The 23749-nt window shown below is 43.5% G+C and overlaps 1 protein-coding gene across 1 annotated transcript in view; it reads right to left on the bottom strand.

Annotated features, from left to right (window-relative positions):
* prex2 (phosphatidylinositol-3,4,5-trisphosphate-dependent Rac exchange factor 2) overlaps positions 1–23749 on the bottom strand; it is a 160083-nt gene that overhangs the window by 18658 nt on the left and 117676 nt on the right. The window contains exons 37-38 of the mRNA XM_084048787.1: positions 3984–4050; positions 2925–3115 (exon numbers count right to left, since the gene is read on the bottom strand). Coding sequence (XP_083904913.1) covers positions 2925–3115; positions 3984–4050 — 258 coding nt within the window. The remainder of the gene's footprint in view (positions 1–2924; positions 3116–3983; positions 4051–23749) is intronic.

The following is a 23749-nucleotide window of genomic DNA, read 5'->3' as shown; positions in this document are numbered from 1 at the left end:
GGAATTATTGGGGTGTACTTTCCTGCAGTCATTAACGTAGAGTATAGGAGATATCACACAACCTTGTGGGACCCCTGTATTACTATGTTTGGTCTACAACAACATCCCATCTGAGAATTCCTGTCCTCAAAATACAAGTGAACATAGTTTCCTTGAACACCTTGATAGTAGAATCCTCTGACCCCCTCCTTTCCTTTCTCTGTAAATATACCTTATGATACTGAGCTTTATTTATATATGTTTTGTAGTGTATTTGTATTGTTTTGTATTGTATTGTACTAGAGGGTCGGGGCGCTGCGCGCCCCTCCCCCCTAGCCGCTGCGCGGTGCTTTGTGTTTGTTGGTCTCTATAATATATAAAGCCATAATAGGAGATGTTCCCAATGGAGCTATGCCCAAATATGGAGTGTGTTGTCTGACCTCACTTGGGTCTCGTTGGGCGGTTATATAAAGCCATAATAGGAGATGTTCCCAATGGAGCTATGCCCAAATATTGAGTGTGTTGTCTGACCTCACTTGGGTCTCGTTGGGCGGTGGTCGGCGATGACGCTAAGGAACAACATGGCCGACTGTAATGTTGTGAGTTTGTGTTGGCCGCAATTAATTATGCTGCGAGGGGGCAGATGTGTGCTGAGCAGTATGAAGTGGCCTACAGACTGCGCGTAGTAATTCTGCACGTTGTGGCGTGTCTTGTTAGTGACATTGATATGTTGTTTTTGTGTTAGTCCCACACAGTGTCAGGTTTTTTTGGGGGGTTTTGGGTTTAGAAATGTATATATACTAGAGGGTCGGGGCGCTGCGCGCCCCTCCCCCCTAGCCGCTGCGCGGTGCTTTGTGTTTGTTGGTCTCTATAATATTGTAACAGAGAGGACCTCTGTTACTATGTTAAACATGTACTTGAACCCTTATTAATTGAACAATATTTGCACAGCATATGGGCACTTTAGATATTGGCACTTTAATTATTTGCACAGTTGTATTTTGCACAGTCCTGATTTTATTGTTGATTGAATACATTTGTAACTGAACATTTGAATTGTGTTTCCTGTTTGTTGAGCTGGCCACTCAGCTACGTAGTTCCACCTGGAGACAAATGTTTAGTGGTAATTAGGAGGAGCAATGCAATGTGTAGAATAGAATGAGTGCAATAGAGACTTGAGTGCAATATGTTGGTGTAAGATAGGTAATGTTGAGTGATGATTGGAATCTTAACAGTTACTGTTCAAGTGGAGCTGTTCTGTCCAGTGTAATTGGGCTGGACCAAGTTAGAATAGCAGAGGGGGTTGTGATGTGTTTTAGAGTTGCTTATGGTTGTAGTAGAGGGGAAAGAGTATTTTGTAGTTAAGTCAGTTTGAATATACTTGTGGGGGTTAAGGGTATTTAAGTATTTATGGTGTGTTTATTTATGTATTGTATGTTATGATCTGAGTTAGAACACCCCTTATAATGGTATAGTCCAGGCTGGCTCATTAGCTCAGCTGAGCATAAAAAGCAGTCACTTGCCACTATTGAGAGAGGTCTGTTGAGGGTGGAGCGCTTCTATGTGATGTCCATGTTCCTGTATGTATTTCTGGTGAATAAATACACCTTCTGGTTGCAACCTAGTACCTGGCTCTGTACTGATTTCCAGCCGCTAAATGGCACATTCTCACAAATATATAAAGCCATAATAGGAGATGTTCCCAATGGAGCTATGCCCAAATATGGAGTGTGTTGTCTGACCTCACTTGGGTCTCGTTGGGCGGTTATATAAAGCCATAATAGGAGATGTTCCCAATGGAGCTATGCCCAAATATGGAGTGTGTTGTCTGACCTCACTTGGGTCTCGTTGGGCGGTGGTCGGCGATGACGCTAAGGAACAACATGGCCGACTGTAATGTTGTGAGTTTGTGTTGGCCGCAATTAATTATGCTGCGAGGGGGCAGATGTGTGCTGAGCAGTATGAAGTGGCCTACAGACTGCGCGTAGTAATTCTGCACGTTGTGGCGTGTCTTGTTAGTGACATTGATATGTTGTTTTTGTGTTTAGTCCCACACAGTGGCAGGGTTTTTTTGGGGGTTTTGGGTTTAGAAATGTATATATAGATAGATAGATGTATTATATGAGTATTACTGATGAATTGAGCACAATGGAAACAAGCCCGTGGGGATTTTTGTGTTATCCTTTTAGCACAACATTTGACTGTACTACCTGTAGTACAGGTACACGATTATAAGTATTCAATAAATCAAAAAACAATCAATAAATCGAACCTTCACTTGTGTCCTATAAATGGTAAAATGGTAAATGGTGCATTTATATAGCGCTTCTATCCGAAGCGCTTTACATTGATTGTGCCATTAACCCATTCACACATACACCGATGGCGGAGGAAACCATGCAAGGCACCAACCTGCTCACCGGGAGCAATTAGGGGTTCAGCATCTTGCTCAAGGACACTTCGACACTAACTCTAGGGGAGCGCCCCAGCCCGGGATCGAACTGGGAACCTTGCGGTTTTCCAGTTCACTCTACCCGGCCACTCTACCCCTGAGCCACTGTCGCCCCATGTCCTATAACTAAAGAAAACAACAATCTATTCAGAGCAGTGTCAACTCTCATGTTCTTCCACAGTATTCAAGGTGGAACACAAATCAATAAATAAAGTTGGAGGAAAATCATTATTCACTGCGGCACATGCCTTTTTGTGCACTGGTGTTATGACTGACTGTCTTCCACAAAGCTGGAACAGTGTGAGAGTCTACCGAGCACTGGAATATGGGACACCATGCTGATGTCAATCGATCTCCACAGCTTTAGAGTAAAAATAGCTGGCAGTCCGACTGGGCCTGTGGACTTGATTAGTGCAAGTCAAAAGGCCCTGAACACCCGACCAGACAGCAGGAGGGGTGTACTGTGCACACAAAATGTGCTCTCAACACTCACCGGTGAACGCCACTGTTGCACATGGCGATGTGCGTGGCCCCCAGGCGCGAGCAGAGCTCGGAGGCCACGGTGAGGAGGCCGACTCCCGACGCGCCACAGGCTGTGTACTGACAGGCGGCCGTACGACGGCAGCTGATGAAGCTCTCGATCAGGCGGTACAGCTCCTCCAGCGCGTTCAGGGGACGCATCAGCTAAGAGGAAGGAGGGGTGAGTTAGGATAATGACAATGACAATGACTGTGTGTCATACAGTTATAAGTAGCAAAATGTTGATGCAGTATGTCTGCAAGACTGTGCAACAACAGCATGAGATACAAAAACATAATACTGGGTTTCCAAGCAACAAAAGAACAAGAAAAACGGAAAAGACAGGATAGAAATTAAAAGTAAATCAAAAGTACAGTAATGACCCACCCACACCAAAAGGTCTAGCAGCAAATAACCCTAGCAGCAGTGGGGCATGTGTGTGGGAGCTGATGCAAGTAACTGACCATTATCTTAATTTTCAATAAGTCTCAACATCTCAGATTCATAGATGTGCAGTAGGGCCTGCTTATGTAAGGTATTTTCTTTTACATCTGTATGACTGGAGGAAAGAGGTACAGTTCAGAGAGGGGCATGCTGGACATTCATCAGACACAGCTGTGCAGTGAAATCAGCCATATTGGGAAATGGTTTTAACCACTTAAACTCTAGCATAACCTATTTTCTGGGGGGAACATTCGCGTTGTGACACGTTGTGAGCTTGTAGATCGGCTATTTTCAGCAAAGAGATTTGGTGTAGAGGTGAAAAACAGTGGAGCAAGTACAGAGCTGACCCTGGTCAAGTCTATTTCAATTCAATCTTTATTTCAGACCCAGGGACATCCATATCACAATTAAAAACACAATATAGAGGGGTTTAAGTGGTAAAACAATAAAATAAAACCTCACCTACAAGCTCACAACCCAATTTGAAAACATGTGCAGTAGTACAATCCTGAGTGTTAATGAGTATAAAAAGTGACCGTCGCTGGTTAAATCAACATTACTGTGAAAGAATGTGTGAGGTGGTTCTTACCTTGTCTATAAGGGCAGCTTTGGGTCCAGAGCTGGGGGGCATGTTGGACTGGTCCAGGTAGAATGCCCTGTGGAAATGACACATAGACAAGATTCGGTTCAGACCTGCCGCAGTTTGAGCCAGCACTGCCCCAGTATGCCAGGAATGGGAACAATGGCCATCTCTGCAGTGTAAATGCTCAGCTCTATACGGAAACATGCCGAGCATATTATATTTACAATTATAGTCAGTCATTAACCGACAGGACAGATGTTGGCGCTTCATTTGCAGTTCTGCTGATTGGACCCAATGCTGTGGCTGTTCTCCCCACACAGCACCCATTAGGTCATCAGCACCAGAGCTGCTCGCTGGCTTTGTTTCTTGGAAAAGTAGGCCACCGGTTCATTATGGAGCGCAGCCATATGACTATCAATAATGAGAGTAACTCAGAACCAGCTCAGCAGAAACACAAGGCTAAGCATCCCTTATCCTGGGCATCACTCCAACAAATGCCATTGCCTCATTCATTCATGCAACTACATTTGATTCAGTGTCCTTTCAAATTCCTCCACTGGAGGCAGCACTGGACCGGTGTCTTTATTGAGTTGTGTGCAGCACACACTGTGTGCTGCAATGACTTCCAATGGAGGTGGAGTGTTATTGGTGCTAGCTCAGCAGTCTCTGTGACTCTATCAAATCTCTGTGGGCTAAAAATAGGCCTACTACACTACATTAAACCTCATGCTATAAAACTGCATAGCCCATTACCTCATTCCAGAGGCAATAAAGATATACATCACGCATTCCATTCATACCGTTTCTGTTTCTGAAATCATAAATACCACGTCCAACGCAGTATTCTTAGTCGTTGGGAAAGAATAGCAGGAACAAAGCAGGATGGTGTGGGGGAGAAAATAGTTTACAAGAATCTGAGAAACACAGTTCATTCATCTGCATTCAGTGCGCCAGCAAATGATTAAAATCTGGCCAGGGACTGAGGCCAGGTTCGTTATGGCCATGGCGCTTTCTGCCTGACATAATAGTAATGAAATTAATGAATCAAAGCTGCATTTAAAACACTTTTGATTCAGGGTTTTATAGTGACATAAATCAGGAATCAATTGAGCTAAAGAATGAAGCTCAAATTAATGAATCAGAGCAGCATTTAAAACAATTTTGATTTGGGATTTTATAGTGACATAAATCAGAACTCAGTTAAGCTGAAGAATGAAGTCATCAAGTACATGTGTACACAAGTACACATGTGGATACACACACACACACACACACACACACACACACACACACACACACACACACACACACACACACACACACACACACACACACACAAGATAGTAAGGACATACTACCACAGTCATAATAAACAACCTCTGAAACAATACATTCTTACGCCGTTGTAATGCCATAATGCATCCACAAAACACAAAGATCTCATTGAGGTTAATGGAGTTCAGCTGGGCTGCATCAGGAGGGCAGAACTCCTATATCTCCAACACAGCAGGCTGTCTCGAGTTCACCAACATATTTTCAGTTTAACCCCCATTAATAGCAGAGCATCGTCATCCAACCCAAGTAACCCTCGTCTACTTTTTAGTGTCTTCGGGTTTTCCTCCAATTATTTCATTCCCAGTCAAAGTGTTATATCCTTTTAACCTCATGGCGTGCACTGCTAAATGGCTATGAGCAGTGTTTACTACGGGTTCAGGTAGAGCTAACAGTCCATATAATTGGTTCAAGGCCGCGTTCATCATTCACAAGATACTAAAGATAGCCCAGGAATTACACAAAACGCTGACCACTTCTATATTGCTCTTGTAAACAGCTGGCGAGCACATAAAGCAACATGAGGTCCATAATGTAGCATGTTGAATAATGTATAAGAAAAGGGTGCATTCTGTCTGTAAAGCACTTAAATATTTTATTTCCTCATTAAAGTTTTCACCATTAGCACCTGGCATCAATATTGTGCGTGGATGTGTGTATTCGAGTGTGTGCGCCTGTCTCACAAGCATGCCTGTGAAAGGGTGGACTCTGTATAGCATGGAAAAACAAAGCACTGCAGTCAATGAAATTGGTATACTGTTCATTTCCAACCAAAATATAATTGTCTTCACAGGAAAAACAAAGACAGGCGTGGGATTTATTTGATCGATGAGATGTTCTAAACTGTGAAAACCAGTGAAAAACAACTATTATAACAGTCATGACAAACTTCTGATGTTTTTACTGCAGCCACTGTAGAGACTTATTTATTATCTTTTAAAATTGTGCATTGGCAGTGAACTCACCTCTTATCTGTCTACTAGACCTTTTTTTTTAAGGTCTGGAAGAAGAATTTGAACCTGTGAGGAGCCACCTTCAGCAAAAGAGACCAACTCATATTGGATTTCATCTGAACAATGGACAAATGTATCCCTTTTGGCAACAAAGAAAGGGAAAATGAAGAAAAAAGAACTACACTACTAGCATTGCCCGTCCTTGTAGACGCATCTAGCAGAGCCAAGGCCATTTTACCCACTGATTATCTCATAGACTTGCTCCTGGGGGCCACGCGTTCTAAAAATATTGCCAACCACAGCTTGAGGGACACGGCTGACTCCCCTGGAGGTCTCTAATGATGAAATAATAAGAGTCAGACATTGGCTGGTGTGTGTGGTTTACAGTAGGCCTGTATTACATCCTCTGGGCTTATGGTGTTTTGTCAGAGACTGGAAACTAGGTACTTTAGTCTTATTATGGGTGAGAAAAATGACATTTTAAGCCCACACGCATTGAAGGCATATATCACTCTCTGGTGGTTAACATACTGTAGGAGCGTGTGCTATATTAGGGACACATCTAAATCCGGTAATACATATAGGGGGCCTATACCATTTCATTTCCCACCAACAATGACTCACAGGTTTTACCCATGATCCTTTGCTCAGTTCTCATAGTCTGAACTCTCTACTGCTGCTCTACTTTAGAGGTAATCAAGAGTAGCCAGATTGGAAGCGAGGGCATAGACAGAGTGCCCTCAGCAGCCCGGTCACCAGCTTATAATCATTCCCCCAAACCCACAGGCACTCTCCTCAAACACTGAAGTTGAAACAACAACAACAAAAACAACTTCTTAAGAACATTGCTGCAATCAACAACTCATGGTAGTTAACCTTTTGGCCGTAACCTCTGCGTAACAAAATAATGTTTTAGAAATTCAGATCAGTTGATTTAATTCATTCGTTTGATCTTTTCCACCTCATGTTTGCATTTTGTGGCTATGTACTGTAGCTCTGGCAAACCAAGAGGGAAGGTAGTGGAGCTGTGTAATAACCAACAGGGTCTTTCTTTCCTCCTCATCAACTTTTACACAGGGCCCTTAATGGAGAGTTTGGCCGCAGGCCAGAGATGCCCTACTCTGCTTTCAACCGGACTGGACTAATTTTACTGGGCCTACGAGGATACTTAATTCTCTTTGTTTCTTCTTTTTCATAACAATAGGACACTGCAGGCCCTTTCCCAGTACAGGAGCATTAGTGGTGGCTATGACATCCGTGAAGGGGGGATCTAAAACACAGATGTTTTTCAGAGGAGGAGCGTGGGAATGGAAATAGTATAGCGTGACATCGTCTGCTAGCAACTCCCCCCCCCCCCCCACTCCAAATACAAAACAGTCAATGATCCCTGAAACATCTTGTGAGAGATGAAAAAATATTATTCTAATTACTTAGCATGTTCAATCCATCTGACCTTGTGCCTGAATTAGAGCCTGTACAGTATATCCCACAAGCAATCATGAAGACAGGAAACTGGAAAAAACACTCCAGATTTATGCCTTTTTCTGTACATGACCCCACAGAGGTGCATGCTGGTCTGTGCAAATCACTGATGCCGCTGTGATGGAGAAGCATCAATGTTATTAAAACTCACAACAAGAGGCGTGCTGCAGTATGCTGCCGGAGCCGCTATTGGTTAATGAGGCCTTGGTAGAGCCCTTGTGTGCGCGTGCATACTGTACAATCATATTTCTGCCCTGACACTGAAATGATCTTGTGCATAGCGCGTGCCGCAGGTCATTTCTTAATACTGCACCACTGTCCAGCAAGGATTTATGGCCCTGGTTTAATATACTAGAAATGCATGCATGTGGAGAACTGGTCGGTCGCAAGGCAAGAGTGTTTGTGTCAAAGAAATACAAATGGAATGTAAACCGGGTAATGTTGGTAAAGTATTGGTACAGTATTACATAACATTACTAACAAGTAAATAAATATACTGTAGATAAAGCTATATTGTTTTTTTTATAACAGTAAATATAATAAATACACTACCTCTTCCTACATAGAGTATCACTGTACTCACTAAGGGTAACCAGCCCAATCAATTACAAACACACAGCCTGCATTTCATTACAGCTTTTCATTAGAGAGGTCAATAGGCGAACTCAACACTAGTTATTAGTGTCAATCAAGGGAAAGGGACAAATGTTTGGTCCTTGACACCAAAAATAGATCCGTTTTAATGGGGGTCTTAATGTCAAAGTCTGTTTAAGACATACGGTACTGTAATATACGTCTCTTAAATCACTGTCATGCAGGACAAAGGTAGCAGATAGATGCTACAACAACCAGGAACAGCCAGTAGCTTAAACACTCCATTAGTAAACAGAAGAAGCTCAATTAACATCAGAAAAAGAACCTTGAGCCCTCATGGACAATACGTGCCTTGCTGTGTAGAGTATAGAGTGAAGATTGGATTTCGGTTTGGCACAATCTTACACAGCTTAATTACAGGTCTGAAGTAATCACTGCACAGATGAATCAAGGTGTCAAGCATCTCTCCATGAAATTATAGAGCCATTATCAGCATAGCTGTTTCACATTAGAATTCATGAAACAAGGCCAGTGATCCCTGGGCATGTACTGTGCTTTTCAAATACAGGTTCAATAGGTACTGGATGAACTTTTATTGAGCTTTACAAAAGGTATCAGTGCTGAAGTGTTTTCATCACTTCCTAAGCTGTGGTGAGAAATTCAGCACTACAGTCTGAACAATCAACCTCTGTTAGCCAGTTGCCGAGAGAGAGAGAGAGAAAGAGAGAGAGAGAGAGAGAGAGAGAGAGAGAGAGAGAGAGAGAGAGAGAGAGAGAGAGAGAGAGAGAGACAGAGAGAGAGAGAGAGAGAGAGAGAGAAAGCTGCTCAATCCTAACTGTGAAATGCACATGGCCTCCTTGTCAACACCTTCCTCACTGCAGCCTGAGAGAGTGAGTCCCTGTAATCGCCATAAGAATAGAAATTACTATAATGAAATACAAGGCAAAGGAGTATTTCTCAATGAGTTACGATGACAGTCTGGAATTACGTCATATACTGTGTGTGTGTATTTTATATACACACACACACACACACACACACACACACACACACACACACACACAGAGTAAGAGAGGTTCACAGCACTAATGCCGGTCAGATTTAGGATGTGAGATCTCCTGCAATGACCAGCCCTACTAATGTGGACAAAATAAACAAAGACACAGAGCTTGCTCTGGTATTGTGGTTTTAATGGTGGATACTGTGATAATGTAGAGCACTGGTTCTCAATGTCGGGTCCGGGGACCACCAGAGGGGTCAAATATGGACCCTTACGGGTCTGTAACTCTTGAGAGTGTACAAATGGAACCAAATGGACACTGTACACTCTCAGAGTTAAATGAACACAGATAATTTTATATTGCAGGTGTGGTATCCCAAAGGTAAAAAAGAAAAAGAAAAAAGAAGAATGGTTCCATTTGTATACTCTTAGAATTGCCCTGTTGGGGCCCCGGACCAGACATTGAGAAACAGTGATACACAGTGCTGCAGAGTACCCGTCAAACACCAGCACACCAGCCATGCTCTGCAGTTGCTTGTTGGCTCAGCCTGGCTGGATGCCAGCTGATGGGGGACTGACAGCATAGATTACCTGGGCTGTTAAGGGAGCTGATCATACAGTATGTGTGTGTATGTATGTTAAGTGCATCCATGTATCCATGTCTTTTCGCATGCGTATGCGCGCGTGTGTGTGTGTGTGTGTGTGTGTGTGTGTGTGTGTGTGTGTGTGTGTGTGTGTGTGTGTGTGTGTGTGTGTGTGTGTGTGTGTGTGTGTGTGTGTGTGTGCGCGCGCTGTGTATAGCAACAATTACCACCTTGCACACTCAGCCAGTGACATTAATCATGTCCTATACTATATGTGACTCTTGCCACTCTGACAGAATAAACACCCAACAACAGGTCATGCCTGGTGAGCAGGAGAGAAGGGGGATTGATTGAGAGGGGATCCTTTCCCTGTCGTTCGGGAGAATGGCGAAACAAAGCAAAAGGAAACTGAAATGTGACATTGTGACCTGCTATACACACAGGGCATTTCCTCCTTTCTGATCAAGACAAATTGCACTGTACTGTGGCACGATCATTGGCAATTTAATAGCTGCAGCCGGGTCGGTGCTTGATGCTGAGGGGTTAGCAGGAGGTTGGCAACGCTGGACCTGGGGGATTGGGAGAGGACGTGATGGTGGAGGAGGTCGCAGAGGTACAGACGGGAGCCAGGTTGCTGTGGGACTAGTAGGTGGTGAGGTGTATTGTGAAGTCAATTCTTTGTTTGACCGGGATCCAGTGAAGGTCTCACGGCACTCCATACTTCAGCATAGCTTCTCTTCTAAATAAAAGTTTAATGGCACAGCCTCTGTGACTAGGAGTGTACATCACCTCTGCTGTTTTCATAACAAAACAACAAAAACCTGTTATTTTTCCACTTCCTTTCTTAATAAATAAATAAGAAGAATCCTGAACTAGTTAGTCTGCTTAGTCAGCAATTAAATGTAAATGTACAGATAGGCACTCGTCTGTGACCCAAGGCTGTCTATATAGCCTTGGGTATACAAGGAAGTTCAACGTCGTCATCATTTTGTGTATTATGTTATCCAAAATATGATATAATACTGTCAGTGTGCACAATTATGGTATTTTTGGCCCTGTGGGAATCAAAACTTCTAACACACACACACACACACACACACACACACACACACACACACACACACACACACACACACACACACACACACACACACACACACACACACACACACACACACACACACACACACACACACACACACACACACACACACACACACACACACACACACACTCTCTTCTAATCTAGATGGCTCACCTCCTACAAAGCCACTCTGTAAAGAATTCACAATCCTTTTTGAAAGACTTGAATATCAGCATACTGCTTATCATTCAGACAGATGCTGTAAAATGTAATCCTCCACATAAATTATGACTCTGTGTCAAAAGGAAATTAGCTAGGTTCAGTCTGTGCGTGGGAAAACTGAGTTTCAGGCTCGGAGTCTCCTAAATGCAGAAACCTCTCTGCCTACAGGTACTGTAGCATCAGACATAACAGTACAGTAGCATCCAAATGTATGAGGTGTTTTTCAAGGAGGCCTGGCAGTGCCTCTGGCCCTTTGAAGTCCAGCTGATCCATGGATGCAGCGAGAGCTGCATTTCAGTGGACTATAAAGAGGGCTTAAGGGCTGCCTTATGTTCCAGAGCCAAACTTTTTTCTTTTCTATTGCCATATCCATTTCGATTAGAGAGAAAAGCCTAATGCCTATACAGTGTGGGTCTCTGCCTGTCCCTGGAATGTGCCAGCGAAGGTGGATTTTAACCATGCATGGGTGCACTGATGTGAGTGGTAGACATTTGCACGTTACACAAGCCGTAATCTGCACATACAGAAACGTACAGTATTATCAAATATTGTATTCTCTCTTTCACTCTTGCCCTCTCTCCCCCACACTGTTGCCATGCATATTCAATTGACACAATTAGTGTTTTTGATGGAAATAACAACAGCGCCCTTCCCTTCTGAAACTTGCTTCCATATGGGCCACAGTAAACACCACATGAAATCAGAAACCCTTTGCATTCTACATGTACACATTCACTCCTCCATCTGTTCTGTGTCTTTCCTCCACTCTTGTTTTGAGGGCTGCACATAGCGTTTCAGAATTTATATTGCAAAGGAAGCGATGTGGCTAAAGCAAATTGTATAAGTCACATTGTACTAAAACAACGTGCAAGGTTTGCATTTCTCACTAAAAACTGACTAATCTGGAAGAAAACAGCACAGTTCATCTGATAATTAACATAATGATTTAATGACCTCTTAGTAACTGGCCTTGTACTCGCACTCACAAAGGTGTCATGACATGTTTAGTCGACCAGACTATTGCCGTACTGTATTTCAACTTCTAAAATCACCCTAATCTATGCTAGAGCGATACATTCTTTCTATGGAGCTACTGAAGTTTAGATATGTGCAGATCTGCATATACAGTTATTTGGTGAAATTATGTAACTAGAAAAAATCTCAAAATTATACAAAAAGAAACCTTCAAAAGAAGGGATTGGACACTCCTCAAATGCAGAATGACTTGCTTTAATGATGCAGTATGCACAACACATTTCGCTAATACTTCCTCAGGTGCTATACAGACAGGTGTGAGTGATCACCTTTTATAGTGACATTCCAAGATACTCCGCCCCCACATACGGCTCCTCGGTCCATCAATGATTCAATCAACTCAATTTCTTACAGTAGAGAACCCCTCAATACACTAATGCACCTCACGTTGGAGCTGCAATGAAGCCCATACAGGGCATATTATTAAAAAAACTCCTCAACTGTGTAAAGGATTAAAAACATTATTACTACCCATCCATAAAGGGAAAACACTGCTCACACACACACACACACACACACACACACACACACACACACACACACACACACACACACACACACACACACACACACACACACACACACACACACACACACACACACACACACACACACACACACACACACACACACACACACACACACAAGTGTAATGTTTCCAATATCGTTCATCCATGTATAGTTGCTTTTTCCTGCAATGTTTTTTTCCCTTGCATGGTTTCCCTCCCCTAGCCAATCTACAGCTCTTCTCCTCCCTTGACAGCCCTGCCTTGCGTCTCACTCGGCCTCCTCTAATGATCGATCTTCCCCTTTATTCATGTCCTTGCCTTTTCCACTTCTCCCATACCCCTTCCTTTCCCAAAGCAGTTTCCCTCAAGGGTTCTGTACTTCTTTATCCAATCACTCTTGCATGGATTGCAACATGTATAGCTTTGCATGAGGGGGTAGGAGAGAGAAAACTCTATAGTACCGTGCATCACATCATCTCCTCTGGCTCCATGACAGGCAGATGAGGGGCCAATTACCCTGCTCCACCCATCAAGCTGAACACAACATCCCCGTCTGTGTGCATGGAAAGCACTGGGAGAAAGCAACAAACTGCACAAGATGCAAAACTGAAAACAAGAATAAACATGTGTCTTTCTGTTTTTCCTGTTTTGTACATGTCAGGATTTTAAAATGCAGATGCACACATCAGCTGATGAAAAGAGACCGAAAACATGAACGCACACGCTGCCTCTGTGTACCACTGAGTCCTATGGGACCCAGCATGTGCTTGCAATTTGGCCCACAGTGTTATGTTTTGTGGACAACTTGACCATGTTATGATCTGAGAGTAAAGACTCTGTGCCTGATGAAGTCAGCCTGATAGAAGTCACAACTGTATCTTTATGTGAGTTGGAGGGGGGAGACATAGGTTGCAGACAGTTGGATGCTGGGAAATCTCAAATCAACCCCCCCGCATAGGATAAATCTCCTGACGTGGATGTTGGCAAAGGCTACGATGGAACAATGCAAGAGACAGCTCAAGAAAGGAAGAGAAGCTTGATGCAACACGTTCTTCCTTTGTGGTTTTGAAGAAACCGAAATGTACTACAGTTACAGACGCATATGCACGCGTGCTGCATGCAAATGCATAATACACACAAGTGCACACGTGAATGCACACGCGCACATAAACCTACACCATTTCAGAAGATTGAGCTCCAGCTGTGCGGTTCATTCAGTTCAGCGTGGCATGTGCCGGGCTGGGCCGTCACCGTCTGTCAGTCAGTGTGCCTCTGGCTCCAGACCACGCTGCGGGTTAGAAGCAGCAGAGTCATGGCGCGACTCCAAGGATAACGAGGTGCCTGAAGTCGGACAACCTGCCCTCCTGCATCGAGGAGTGACATCACAGCCCACTTTTGTGGTCAGCGCAAAGACACATGGCGCACGGCTGGAGAACGCTTCTTGTGACTTGGCACACAGAGGGACTTTGTATTCGCTGTCTATTGGGAAGCCAGGTGGGAGCGTTTACATTACCGCGAAGTCGTGAACCCATACAATTTGATATTCTGGGTGGGTGCAATGAAATGCGTTCCTGGTGTGACAAGCCTGCGGACATTTTGTTAGCTTTCACTGTGCAGTTCTATAACATGTATATATGTTACTGGTGTTTTATGTGCAGTCTGCTGAGGACTGTAAAACTTGCCATATTACAGTATATTGACTATGATATACCTTTACACTACTGTATATGTGAGGACACGTTGTGATTGTGCTATCTGCCTGTTACGACCCACCGGGTCTAGGGGAGTAGGAACGCAACAAAGGCAAGATGGTTCAAGCCAAACTTAAGCTTTTATTCACAGTAATCTTAGAATGGCATACAATCAAGTGTAAAAGGTAATGAAATAACAGTGCTACCAGTGCTGTCGAGTGAACAGGGCGCGGACAGGAACCAAAGCAAAGAAACAAACAACAAACAAAAGGTCGCTTTCCTAAACACTTGAATAACCCCCAACTCTTACTTCCTAACTTAGTAATAACCAATAATAAAGAAAACCTAACTAGCTGACTACCCTATTCTTACTTAACAAACATAAATACAAAGTGAATGGATCCTGCCCTCTACCTGGTGCTAAACAGTGGAATACTAATAAATACCTACAATACTACCTGCCCTGTATCATCTCTCACATGACGCACTTACTTAAGCAGCAAAGGTTTACAATAGGATTTAGACTGGATACAATGCTCTGTATGTTAAGGCTGTAGCTAAACTACTCCGTTGGGCACACTGTCACTAGACTGTCGCACATGGAGTGTCTCTGGACTGACAGCGGCCCAGAATGGAGACATTGAATGGCTTTTGAAGAGTGGAGGGTTGGTGACGCGGAGCCGTGGAGTAGTATGCGCCAATAGAGGCGCGTTGTTGCAGAGTGCAGAGCTTGAGCCTGAAGCGCTCCCCACCAATGCTGGAGAAGGAGTCGCTTCCCGAATCTGCATAGGATCTGAAAATTGGTTCCTTGATCCGTTTGCAAAAATTTCGGCAAGCCAAAGATGGCAAAAAACTTGTGCAACGCCTTGATAACGGCTCTAGCTGTGATGGTGCGCAACGGAATAGCCTCTGGAAACCGGGTAGCTGTGCACATGATAGTGAGTAAATATTGGTTACCAGAGGATGTTCTAGGCAGCGGGCCAACACAGTCGACAATCACCCTCTCGAATGGTTCACCTATCACAGGTATTGGATAAAGGGGGGCAGGAGGGATAACCTGATTAGGCTTCCCTACCAGTTGACACGTGTGGCAACTTTGACAAAACTTTGCAACATCAGATTTCATTCCGGGCCAAAAGAAATGTTTCAGGAGGAGGTTGTACGTTTTGGTGACACCTAAATGACCAGCCCACTTACTCTCATGGGCGACTGATAACACCTGCTGACGGAAGGCTGTAGGTACAACAATTTGGAATACAGCGCTCCATTCTAACCCTACAGTAGCAAGTGATGTCCATTTACGCATCAAAATATCCTGATCAAGGAAATAGCCTACCTGTTCATTCTTAACGGCGTCAGACGTCATCACCTCACTGAAACACTTCCTTAGGCTCGGATCACCCTTTTGAGCTGCTGACAGAGACTTTCGGGTAATCGGCAACCTGGAAACATCACCAGTTTGGGGAACCGGTGTGCACGGTACTTTGTCCTCTTTTTTCACAGTGCTACTTAAAGCAACATCAGATTTATTCCCCACATTTTCCTCTCTGAAAATTGGTCCAAGAACAGAATCTGACAAATCAACATCATCTCCTACTTTTCGTGCTTGTGCACGCGTAATTACGCACGCTGGGAACACAGTGGGGCGAGATTCAATCAAGCCATCAGGCACATAGTTAGGAGAATCCATTACCTCAAGTGGTGGAACCACCTTCCCACCCGCAATATCATTGCCCATTAAGAAAGAAATCCCTTGTATAGGCAACTCAGGGCAGACGGCAACAGGGAAAAACCCAGTGATCAATTTAGAATTCACATGTACCTGGTGTAATGCCCTTGGAACATAACCCATTTCTATGCCACGTAGCACAGTGCTGTAGCCACATGAGGTTTGATCAGTAAGTGGCAACACACCAGCCAGAATGATAGATTGTGAACCCCCAGTGTCGCGTAAAATGCGCACTGGCTGCTGATCATTAGCTTCCCCTGTCAGCGACACAAACCCATCAAAGGTGAACGGTGCAAAACATGCATCAGGATTCTCACACATCTTCATGGAACCAGGCTCTGTTTTAATCAACCCTATGCCTTGTGGCTGCCCTGCACCTTGAGAAGACTGCTGCTGTTGTCCCCCACGTTTTAACTGCAAACAATTTGCAATGACATGTCCAGATTTGTGGCAATAATAACACTCCCGGTCATCCTTACGCGGAGGTGGTGACTTGGAAGTATTATTATTAGCCGTAGAATTGAATCGAGGAGTATAAGTTTTCTCACTCTGAGATGACGAGAACACAGTCTTGTGCGTGAGAACAAACTCATCTGCTAGAGTTGACGCCTTAGAAAGTGACTCCACCTTCTGTTCATTAAGGTACACCACAATGCGCTCGGGAATACTTTTCTTGAACTCTTCAAGTAGAATTAACTCCCGCAGAGCATCAAAATCATTAACCTTACAGGCGGTGCACCATTTATCAAAGAGAAGGCCTTTCTCTCGGCCAAACTCAACAAATGTTTGGTTAGATTTCTTGTGGTTCCTAAACTTCTGCCTATAGGCCTCAGGCACCAACTCGTATGCTTTTAGAATAGCTGCCTTAACAGAGTCATAATTCAGACTATCATCTAGAGGGAGAGCTGACACCACATCTCGAGCTTTGCCTTGAATTTTGCATTGAAGTAACAATGCCCAGACCTCTTTGGGCCATTTAAGTGCAGAGGCAATGCGCTCAAATGCACTAAAATAGCAATCCACCTCAGTCTCACGGAAAGCAGGCACCAACGCAACATGCTTAGAAACATCCAGGGTAGATGGAAAAGCGGAAGGAATACTCATAGAAGATGTACCTGACTTAGGTTGGGACCCTCTCAGAGAACCCACCTCAAGCTCCTTTATGCGCAAGGCAGTGTCTGCCTCTATTTCCAGCTTTCTTATTTTTAGCTGGTGCTCGAGCTGTGCTTGCCGCATTTGCACTTTTTCATAAGAATCAACTTTGATCTGTGCAATACGGACGTTCACGTCATCTTTAGACCCATCTGGATCGGGCAGGGAGGGAGGATCACCACCCCCACCTGCTTGTGGCCGTGCCTCAGCTTTGTCCGCTGGGGCACCTATGCCACCATGCACATTGAGCTCTTTTACCGCATTAGCTTCATCAGGCACCACAGGCAACACAACCAGAATATCCTTCTCCACCAACCCAGCCACCACTAGAGTTTTAAGCTCATCTTTACATGCCGACTTGGACACCGTGATCTTGAAGTGAAAAGCTATATTGTGCAAATCCTCTTTGCGACAATCATCAATTGCATCAAATGATGGATTTTCAATAAACTTCTCAAGATTAAATGGAGCCATCCCTCTAATCCTATAGTCCTAGTCAAACAATTTACACAACCGTATGCCACTTGATTACCTACTTTGAGGAGAAAAAAAACTTAAATTAACAGCTCAGGTTCAATAAAGCTGACGAGCCCCCATTATGTTACGACCCACCGGGTCTAGGGGAGTAGGAACGCAACAAAGGCAAGATGGTTCAAGCCAAACTTAAGCTTTTATTCACAGTAATCTTAGAATGGCATACAATCAAGTGTAAAAGGTAATGAAATAACAGTGCTACCAGTGCTGTCGAGTGAACAGGGCGCGGACAGGAACCAAAGCAAAGAAACAAACAACAAACAAAAGGTCGCTTTCCTAAACACTTGAATAACCCCCAACTCTTACTTCCTAACTTAGTAATAACCAATAATAAAGAAAACCTAACTAGCTGACTACCCTATTCTTACTTAACAAACATAAATACAAAGTGAATGGATCCTGCCCTCTACCTGGTGCTAAACAGTGGAATACTAATAAATACCTACAATACTACCTGCCCTGTATCATCTCTCACATGACGCACTTACTTAAGCAGCAAAGGTTTACAATAGGATTTAGACTGGATACAATGCTCTGTATGTTAAGGCTGTAGCTAAACTACTCCGTTGGGCACACTGTCACTAGACTGTCGCACATGGAGTGTCTCTGGACTGACAGCGGCCCAGAATGGAGACATTGAATGGCTTTTGAAGAGTGGAGGGTTGGTGACGCGGAGCCGTGGAGTAGTATGCGCCAATAGAGGCGCGTTGTTGCAGAGTGCAGAGCTTGAGCCTGAAGCGCTCCCCACCAATCCTGGAGAAGGAGTCGCTTCCCGAATCTGCATAGGATCAGACGAAGAACGAGGACGAGGACAAGACGGGCGCGCGCACACCTATAACATAAACACATAACACACAGATCCCTATACTCTACTCCTAGCACTCTTATCCGTAACACTGCCACTACTTTCAAACTGTACACCATACTGCACCACACTGTGCTGTGGATAGCTTGAAAATGTACCTGCTGATGACATCATTGGTGAGGATTTCAAGCTGATGGAAACTACAGCCTTTATTTTCCTGGAACAATAGCACGCTAAAATAGTAGTCATGGATGTTGCATCAATGAAAATGAAAATACAGTTTGAGAACTAGATTGTAATTTATGTTTTGAACTTTCCACAGCCCACCTCTGAGACACAGAGAGAGTAGACAGAAATGGTACCATCCAGTGAACATTACAGAGGACAGATATATAGCGTGGAGATTGGTGAAAAAAGGTGTAGTATTCATTCAAACACTCTAAACCAAGGGATTCAAACCACTGAACTGTAGACAAGTGGAATAACTTGTCAGCCCAGTATCAGTTTGAGAACATATATAGTGAGTAGCGAGAACCTGGCAAAAACATGCTGGCTGTGCTGCAAGACATAGACTTCTGTGTGACTATTGTGTGTCTCACTGATTGAGAAGAAGCACAGAGCCTCATTTCTCTGCAGCCAGCCATGGTCCTGAAGCAATCCACCTCTCCACACACCCCTGGCCAGGCCCCATAATCTCCCCCCATTCGCCTGGGCTGTCAGCGCACATCTGCTCCCTGTTACTGCTGGAGCCTCTGCTGTCAATTCAATTAGGCCTCTTCTGCTCAGGTCAAACTGTACGAAGGTGCACACATGTACACCATGCACATAGTGCCTGCCTGCATGCACACATGTATGCACCAGGCACACGCAGAGTTGACATTGGTTCTTGGCCTTCTGTACTCTCGGTAACCCGGTTGCATCCCTCTAATTGTTGCATGTCAGGGCAGAAACCGTGTATCTTTATAGTTTGTTTATTTTTTGTTTTTGTTAATGTAAAGCGTGCTTGGGTTTTTGAAAGGCGCTATATAAATTAAAGTTATTATTATTATTACTTTATTAACGAACATATGTTTTTTTGTTTGTTTTTTAATTAACCCATTTAGATCTGAGGCCAATTTAAAAAAAGCCTTTTAAAGTTTTCTGAAAAAGATTATGTTGCACAGCAATATATCTCTGCTGTCCAGCCAGAAACTGCTAACTCCAAAACGCTCATTGTTCAGGAAACGCAAAAACAAAATATACGTTTTTCAGGAAATGAAGAAAACCTTATATTTTTAAAACAAAGCAATACTGCCTCATCAAAGTTGGTATAGTGACTTTATATATTGTCAGATACTTGCATGTGTCATTATATTATCAACACTTTAACCAAATCGCGGGTAAATCAACACTTTACCCAGCGCAAGTGGAGTTAGCAGTTTCAGACGAGCAGAAATCAAGCTGAAGTGGAGTTAGGTGTCCAAACAACAGTAGCTCCACTCGCTGCTGAGGGAGAGGTTTCAAAAGGGTACAAATTCTCAAAAGCTAACAATGGATCTCCAAGCTCACAATGCATCACAACAACGTGTGAATTAATGCCCTGATGCTTCATGCCACTTATTATATAGGCCTACAATAATAAACAGGACTTTAAATATTACAATAACTTCTGCAAAGAGGTAGTAGAATAGCGCGACAGAAATGCTATGAACGCCTTTCTTCTCGTCACATTGCTCTCCTCATTAAACACTTAATAGATTTTAGAAATATTACTTGTTTTCATAACATTAGCGTCAGTGCTAAGTTTGATAAACAGGTACACTGCATAGTTTTAACAGACTACGGGGAGCTTGTTTACGTGGTCCTGCTCCTCGTTCACTGCGCAACGCGCTCTACTCATGCTGTTGAAAAGCAGCGCTGTAGAGGAGAGGGGGGAGTTGTTTGTTTTTGACGGACAGTTTGAGGATCCAATGGAGTTGGGAGTTTTCGTCAGAGGCGCTTTTTAATACTTTTCATTGGTTCAAATGTTTTGATATTTTACACAGACCTAAAGGGTGTTCAATAGCCTTGATTTATGAAAAAAAAAAATAATAATGAAAATGGAGTTAGCTGGTCCTGGCTGGACACCGACGATATAGTACATAGCAACATCTAAAATGACACAGATACTTTCCCGAATTGAAAGGTATAACAACGTACAGGCTGTCCAGGTCTAAATGGGATAATGCTCTACTTCGTCGTCCAAATAGTGAGTGTTGCGCGAAAGTAGCGAAAATAGCAAATCTACAAGCTCACATTGTCGCATCGCGACACCTTGTGAGCTTGTAGATCTGCTATGTGCACTATTTTGGAAAGTTGGTTAATTTTGTATGTTGGTTTAATAAACATTTCACCAAGTCAAGAACTTAAAGACTTAAAGACATTTCCACCCGATAGTGATGATATGGTGATGTGCAGGCCAGGTGGGTCACCACATTAAGTCACACCACATTATGCTAAATGTTCATTATCATGTACATTTCAAATGGAAGTAGCACACAGGCATAGTGCTGAGGTGGGCGCCATTTCACAATGGCATGGTGTGGGAAAGTCAATTATTATGAAATGATTGCAGCAGAAACTGACATGCACTGAATGAATAACAGGTGCTTACGGGTTGACAAAACACAAACACTTTAGGCCTCTATGGACAGGCACACAAGCACAGGGAAATACTGTGTGCGCACACGCACACACACACACACACACACACACACACACACAACACACACACACACACACACACACACCTACCTCGTGGTATCTTAATTAGAGGGGTGACATTTCAGAGGCTGAACAGGAAGCATCTTATCCCCGCTGATGTCTAAAAACAAGTCACAATGACGATGACAAAACCAACACACCAAACAGGTGCAGAACAAGGACTATCAATCCAACATAATCCATCTAAAAACTTTAGTGACATTTCGAAACGCTGGACATACAGAGAGGACTGGGAAATTAATCAGTGTTATTATTGGTCTTTCAATGTTCTGGGAGATAATGATGAGACAACAGAGATGCCTGCCTGGTGTACTCCTCATCTAGTGTGATCAAATTAAAAACTCTACGTCGAGAGCTTTCTCAATACATCCTTCGCAACTTTATTGTGGAGGATATTGTGCAGTGATGTGGCAAACGCCTGCCCCCACTGTAAATCATACCCCCCCCCCCCCACACACACACACACACCAAAAAAAAGGAGATTCTCTTGAAATAATGGCATGAAGTTTGACTGTGGGCTCAGCTCTGTGCCAAATTATCCACACAATCAATAGCAGATGTTTAGCTAAATCCTGACGTGTCGACCACTCACCCTCCCAGGTACTCAGTAAGGGAACACACTGGCAGGGCTTCAAAAACCTCTCATGAAGCATGCAAGACAGATTATTTTCATTCATTCAGATGGCACCATGCTATGTAGTACTATAGGATTTTGTTCACCCCAGGATATGAATAGTTAAGGGGTGAGGATCTTCTACGGAGTTACATTAAGTTTTATGATGCAAACTGGCACAGCTCTCTCCACATGTCCTGTCTTTCTCCACTGTCGCTGTCAATAAAGGCAAAAAATGCCCCCAAAATAGCTTTAACTTGTGAAAAAGAAATTCAGCACCAGCTGAACAATAATACTGATTCTCTGGCCTTCAACCAGAAGCTCACCTTTCCCATGTGGCGAAGCATCTTGGCTTTGTGTGTGTGTGTGTGTGTGTGTGTGTGTGTGTGTGTGTGTGTGTGTGTGTGTGTGTGTGTGTGTGTGTGTGTGTGTGTGTGTGTGTGTGTGTGTGTGTGTGTGTGTGTGTGTGTGTGTGTGTGTGTGTGTGTGTGTGTGTGTGTGTCATTGCTTTTATGTAAAACCACACAGTATTCTTGAAATAATCCAAATGATTAAAAATAGAGCTGTACAAAACGCTTATGTAAGTAAAATGCAAATGGCTGCAACGACCACTTCTTAGTTAGAGATACTTTTCTCAGTATAGTCTCATGCGAACTTCCAATCAGATAACACAATGAGTAAAATCATGCAGTTTATGCTATGCCTTCGTTTCCTGTGAGAGACAGTTTAAATGTGGTTCCAGCTCCAAAAATGACCGCCACTGTGCATTGTGTTTAACAGCAAACGTTGATATTCAGGCGGCATATTGTTGGCGACGTATGACTCCATCAGCCTCTCATTGGTTCCGCGAGAGCGACAGATGTGGGCATGAGGGAAAGCGCAGCCCTCCAATTCCTATTTCCACCTCATTAGGTCAGCCTCGCCCGAGTCGCCTGGCCAATCAGGGAGGCGTCGCAGGTGAGTGTCAAACCAATGGGGCGTGAAGTGACAGCTCCCGCTGAAACACTTCATCAGCTCCTCCCCCCCCACGGCGCGCTGCGACACTCTCACCCAATCACCAGTGGTACTATACTTAAGTGCAAGTATTTTTAACTTTACTGGAGTATTTCCGATTTTACATACTTTTACTTCACTACATCTCAGAGGTAAATATTGCTCTTTTACTCCACTACAATCATTTCAAACTTTAGTTACTAGTTACTTACTTTGTACATTTTCATAATTATTTAAAAAATTACATTAACCACTTCAGCCAATATACTTAAAATCTCCCCATGCTTTGTGAGCTTGTAGATGTAGATTTTTTATAAATTTGTGAAACTTGTGAAATGGGAAATTCAGCATAAAGAGTACTTTCACTTGTGGTACTTTAAGTATATTTTTATGCCAATACTTTTGTACATTCACTTTAGTACATTTTGAGTACCGGACATTTACTTGTAAGAGTATTTCTACGTCATGGTATTGATACTGAAATTGAGTTCTTCTTCCATCACTGATCACTGCCAATCACTGTGCCGCCTTGCTGCGCGCTCTCTCTCTCTCTCTCAATCATCAAACATTCCCGCTGTGTCCCTTTTAGCCAATCACTCACTCACTGAGTGTTCTAAAAGCAGGGCAGCAGGATGGGCGTTTTCTCTCTAATGTAAAATACATTGGATCACTGGCTGTTTCTCCTTCATCATAGCAAGTCTGCACGGGTCAATTTATA

The sequence above is a fragment of the Gymnoscopelus microlampas genome, assembly GCF_963454915.1.
Source record: "Gymnoscopelus microlampas genome assembly, chromosome: 22".
Classification (NCBI taxonomy): Eukaryota; Metazoa; Chordata; class Actinopteri; order Myctophiformes; family Myctophidae; genus Gymnoscopelus; species Gymnoscopelus microlampas.
The sequence above is the reverse complement of the archived record's forward strand: the minus strand, read 5'-3'. Positions and strand labels throughout refer to the sequence as shown.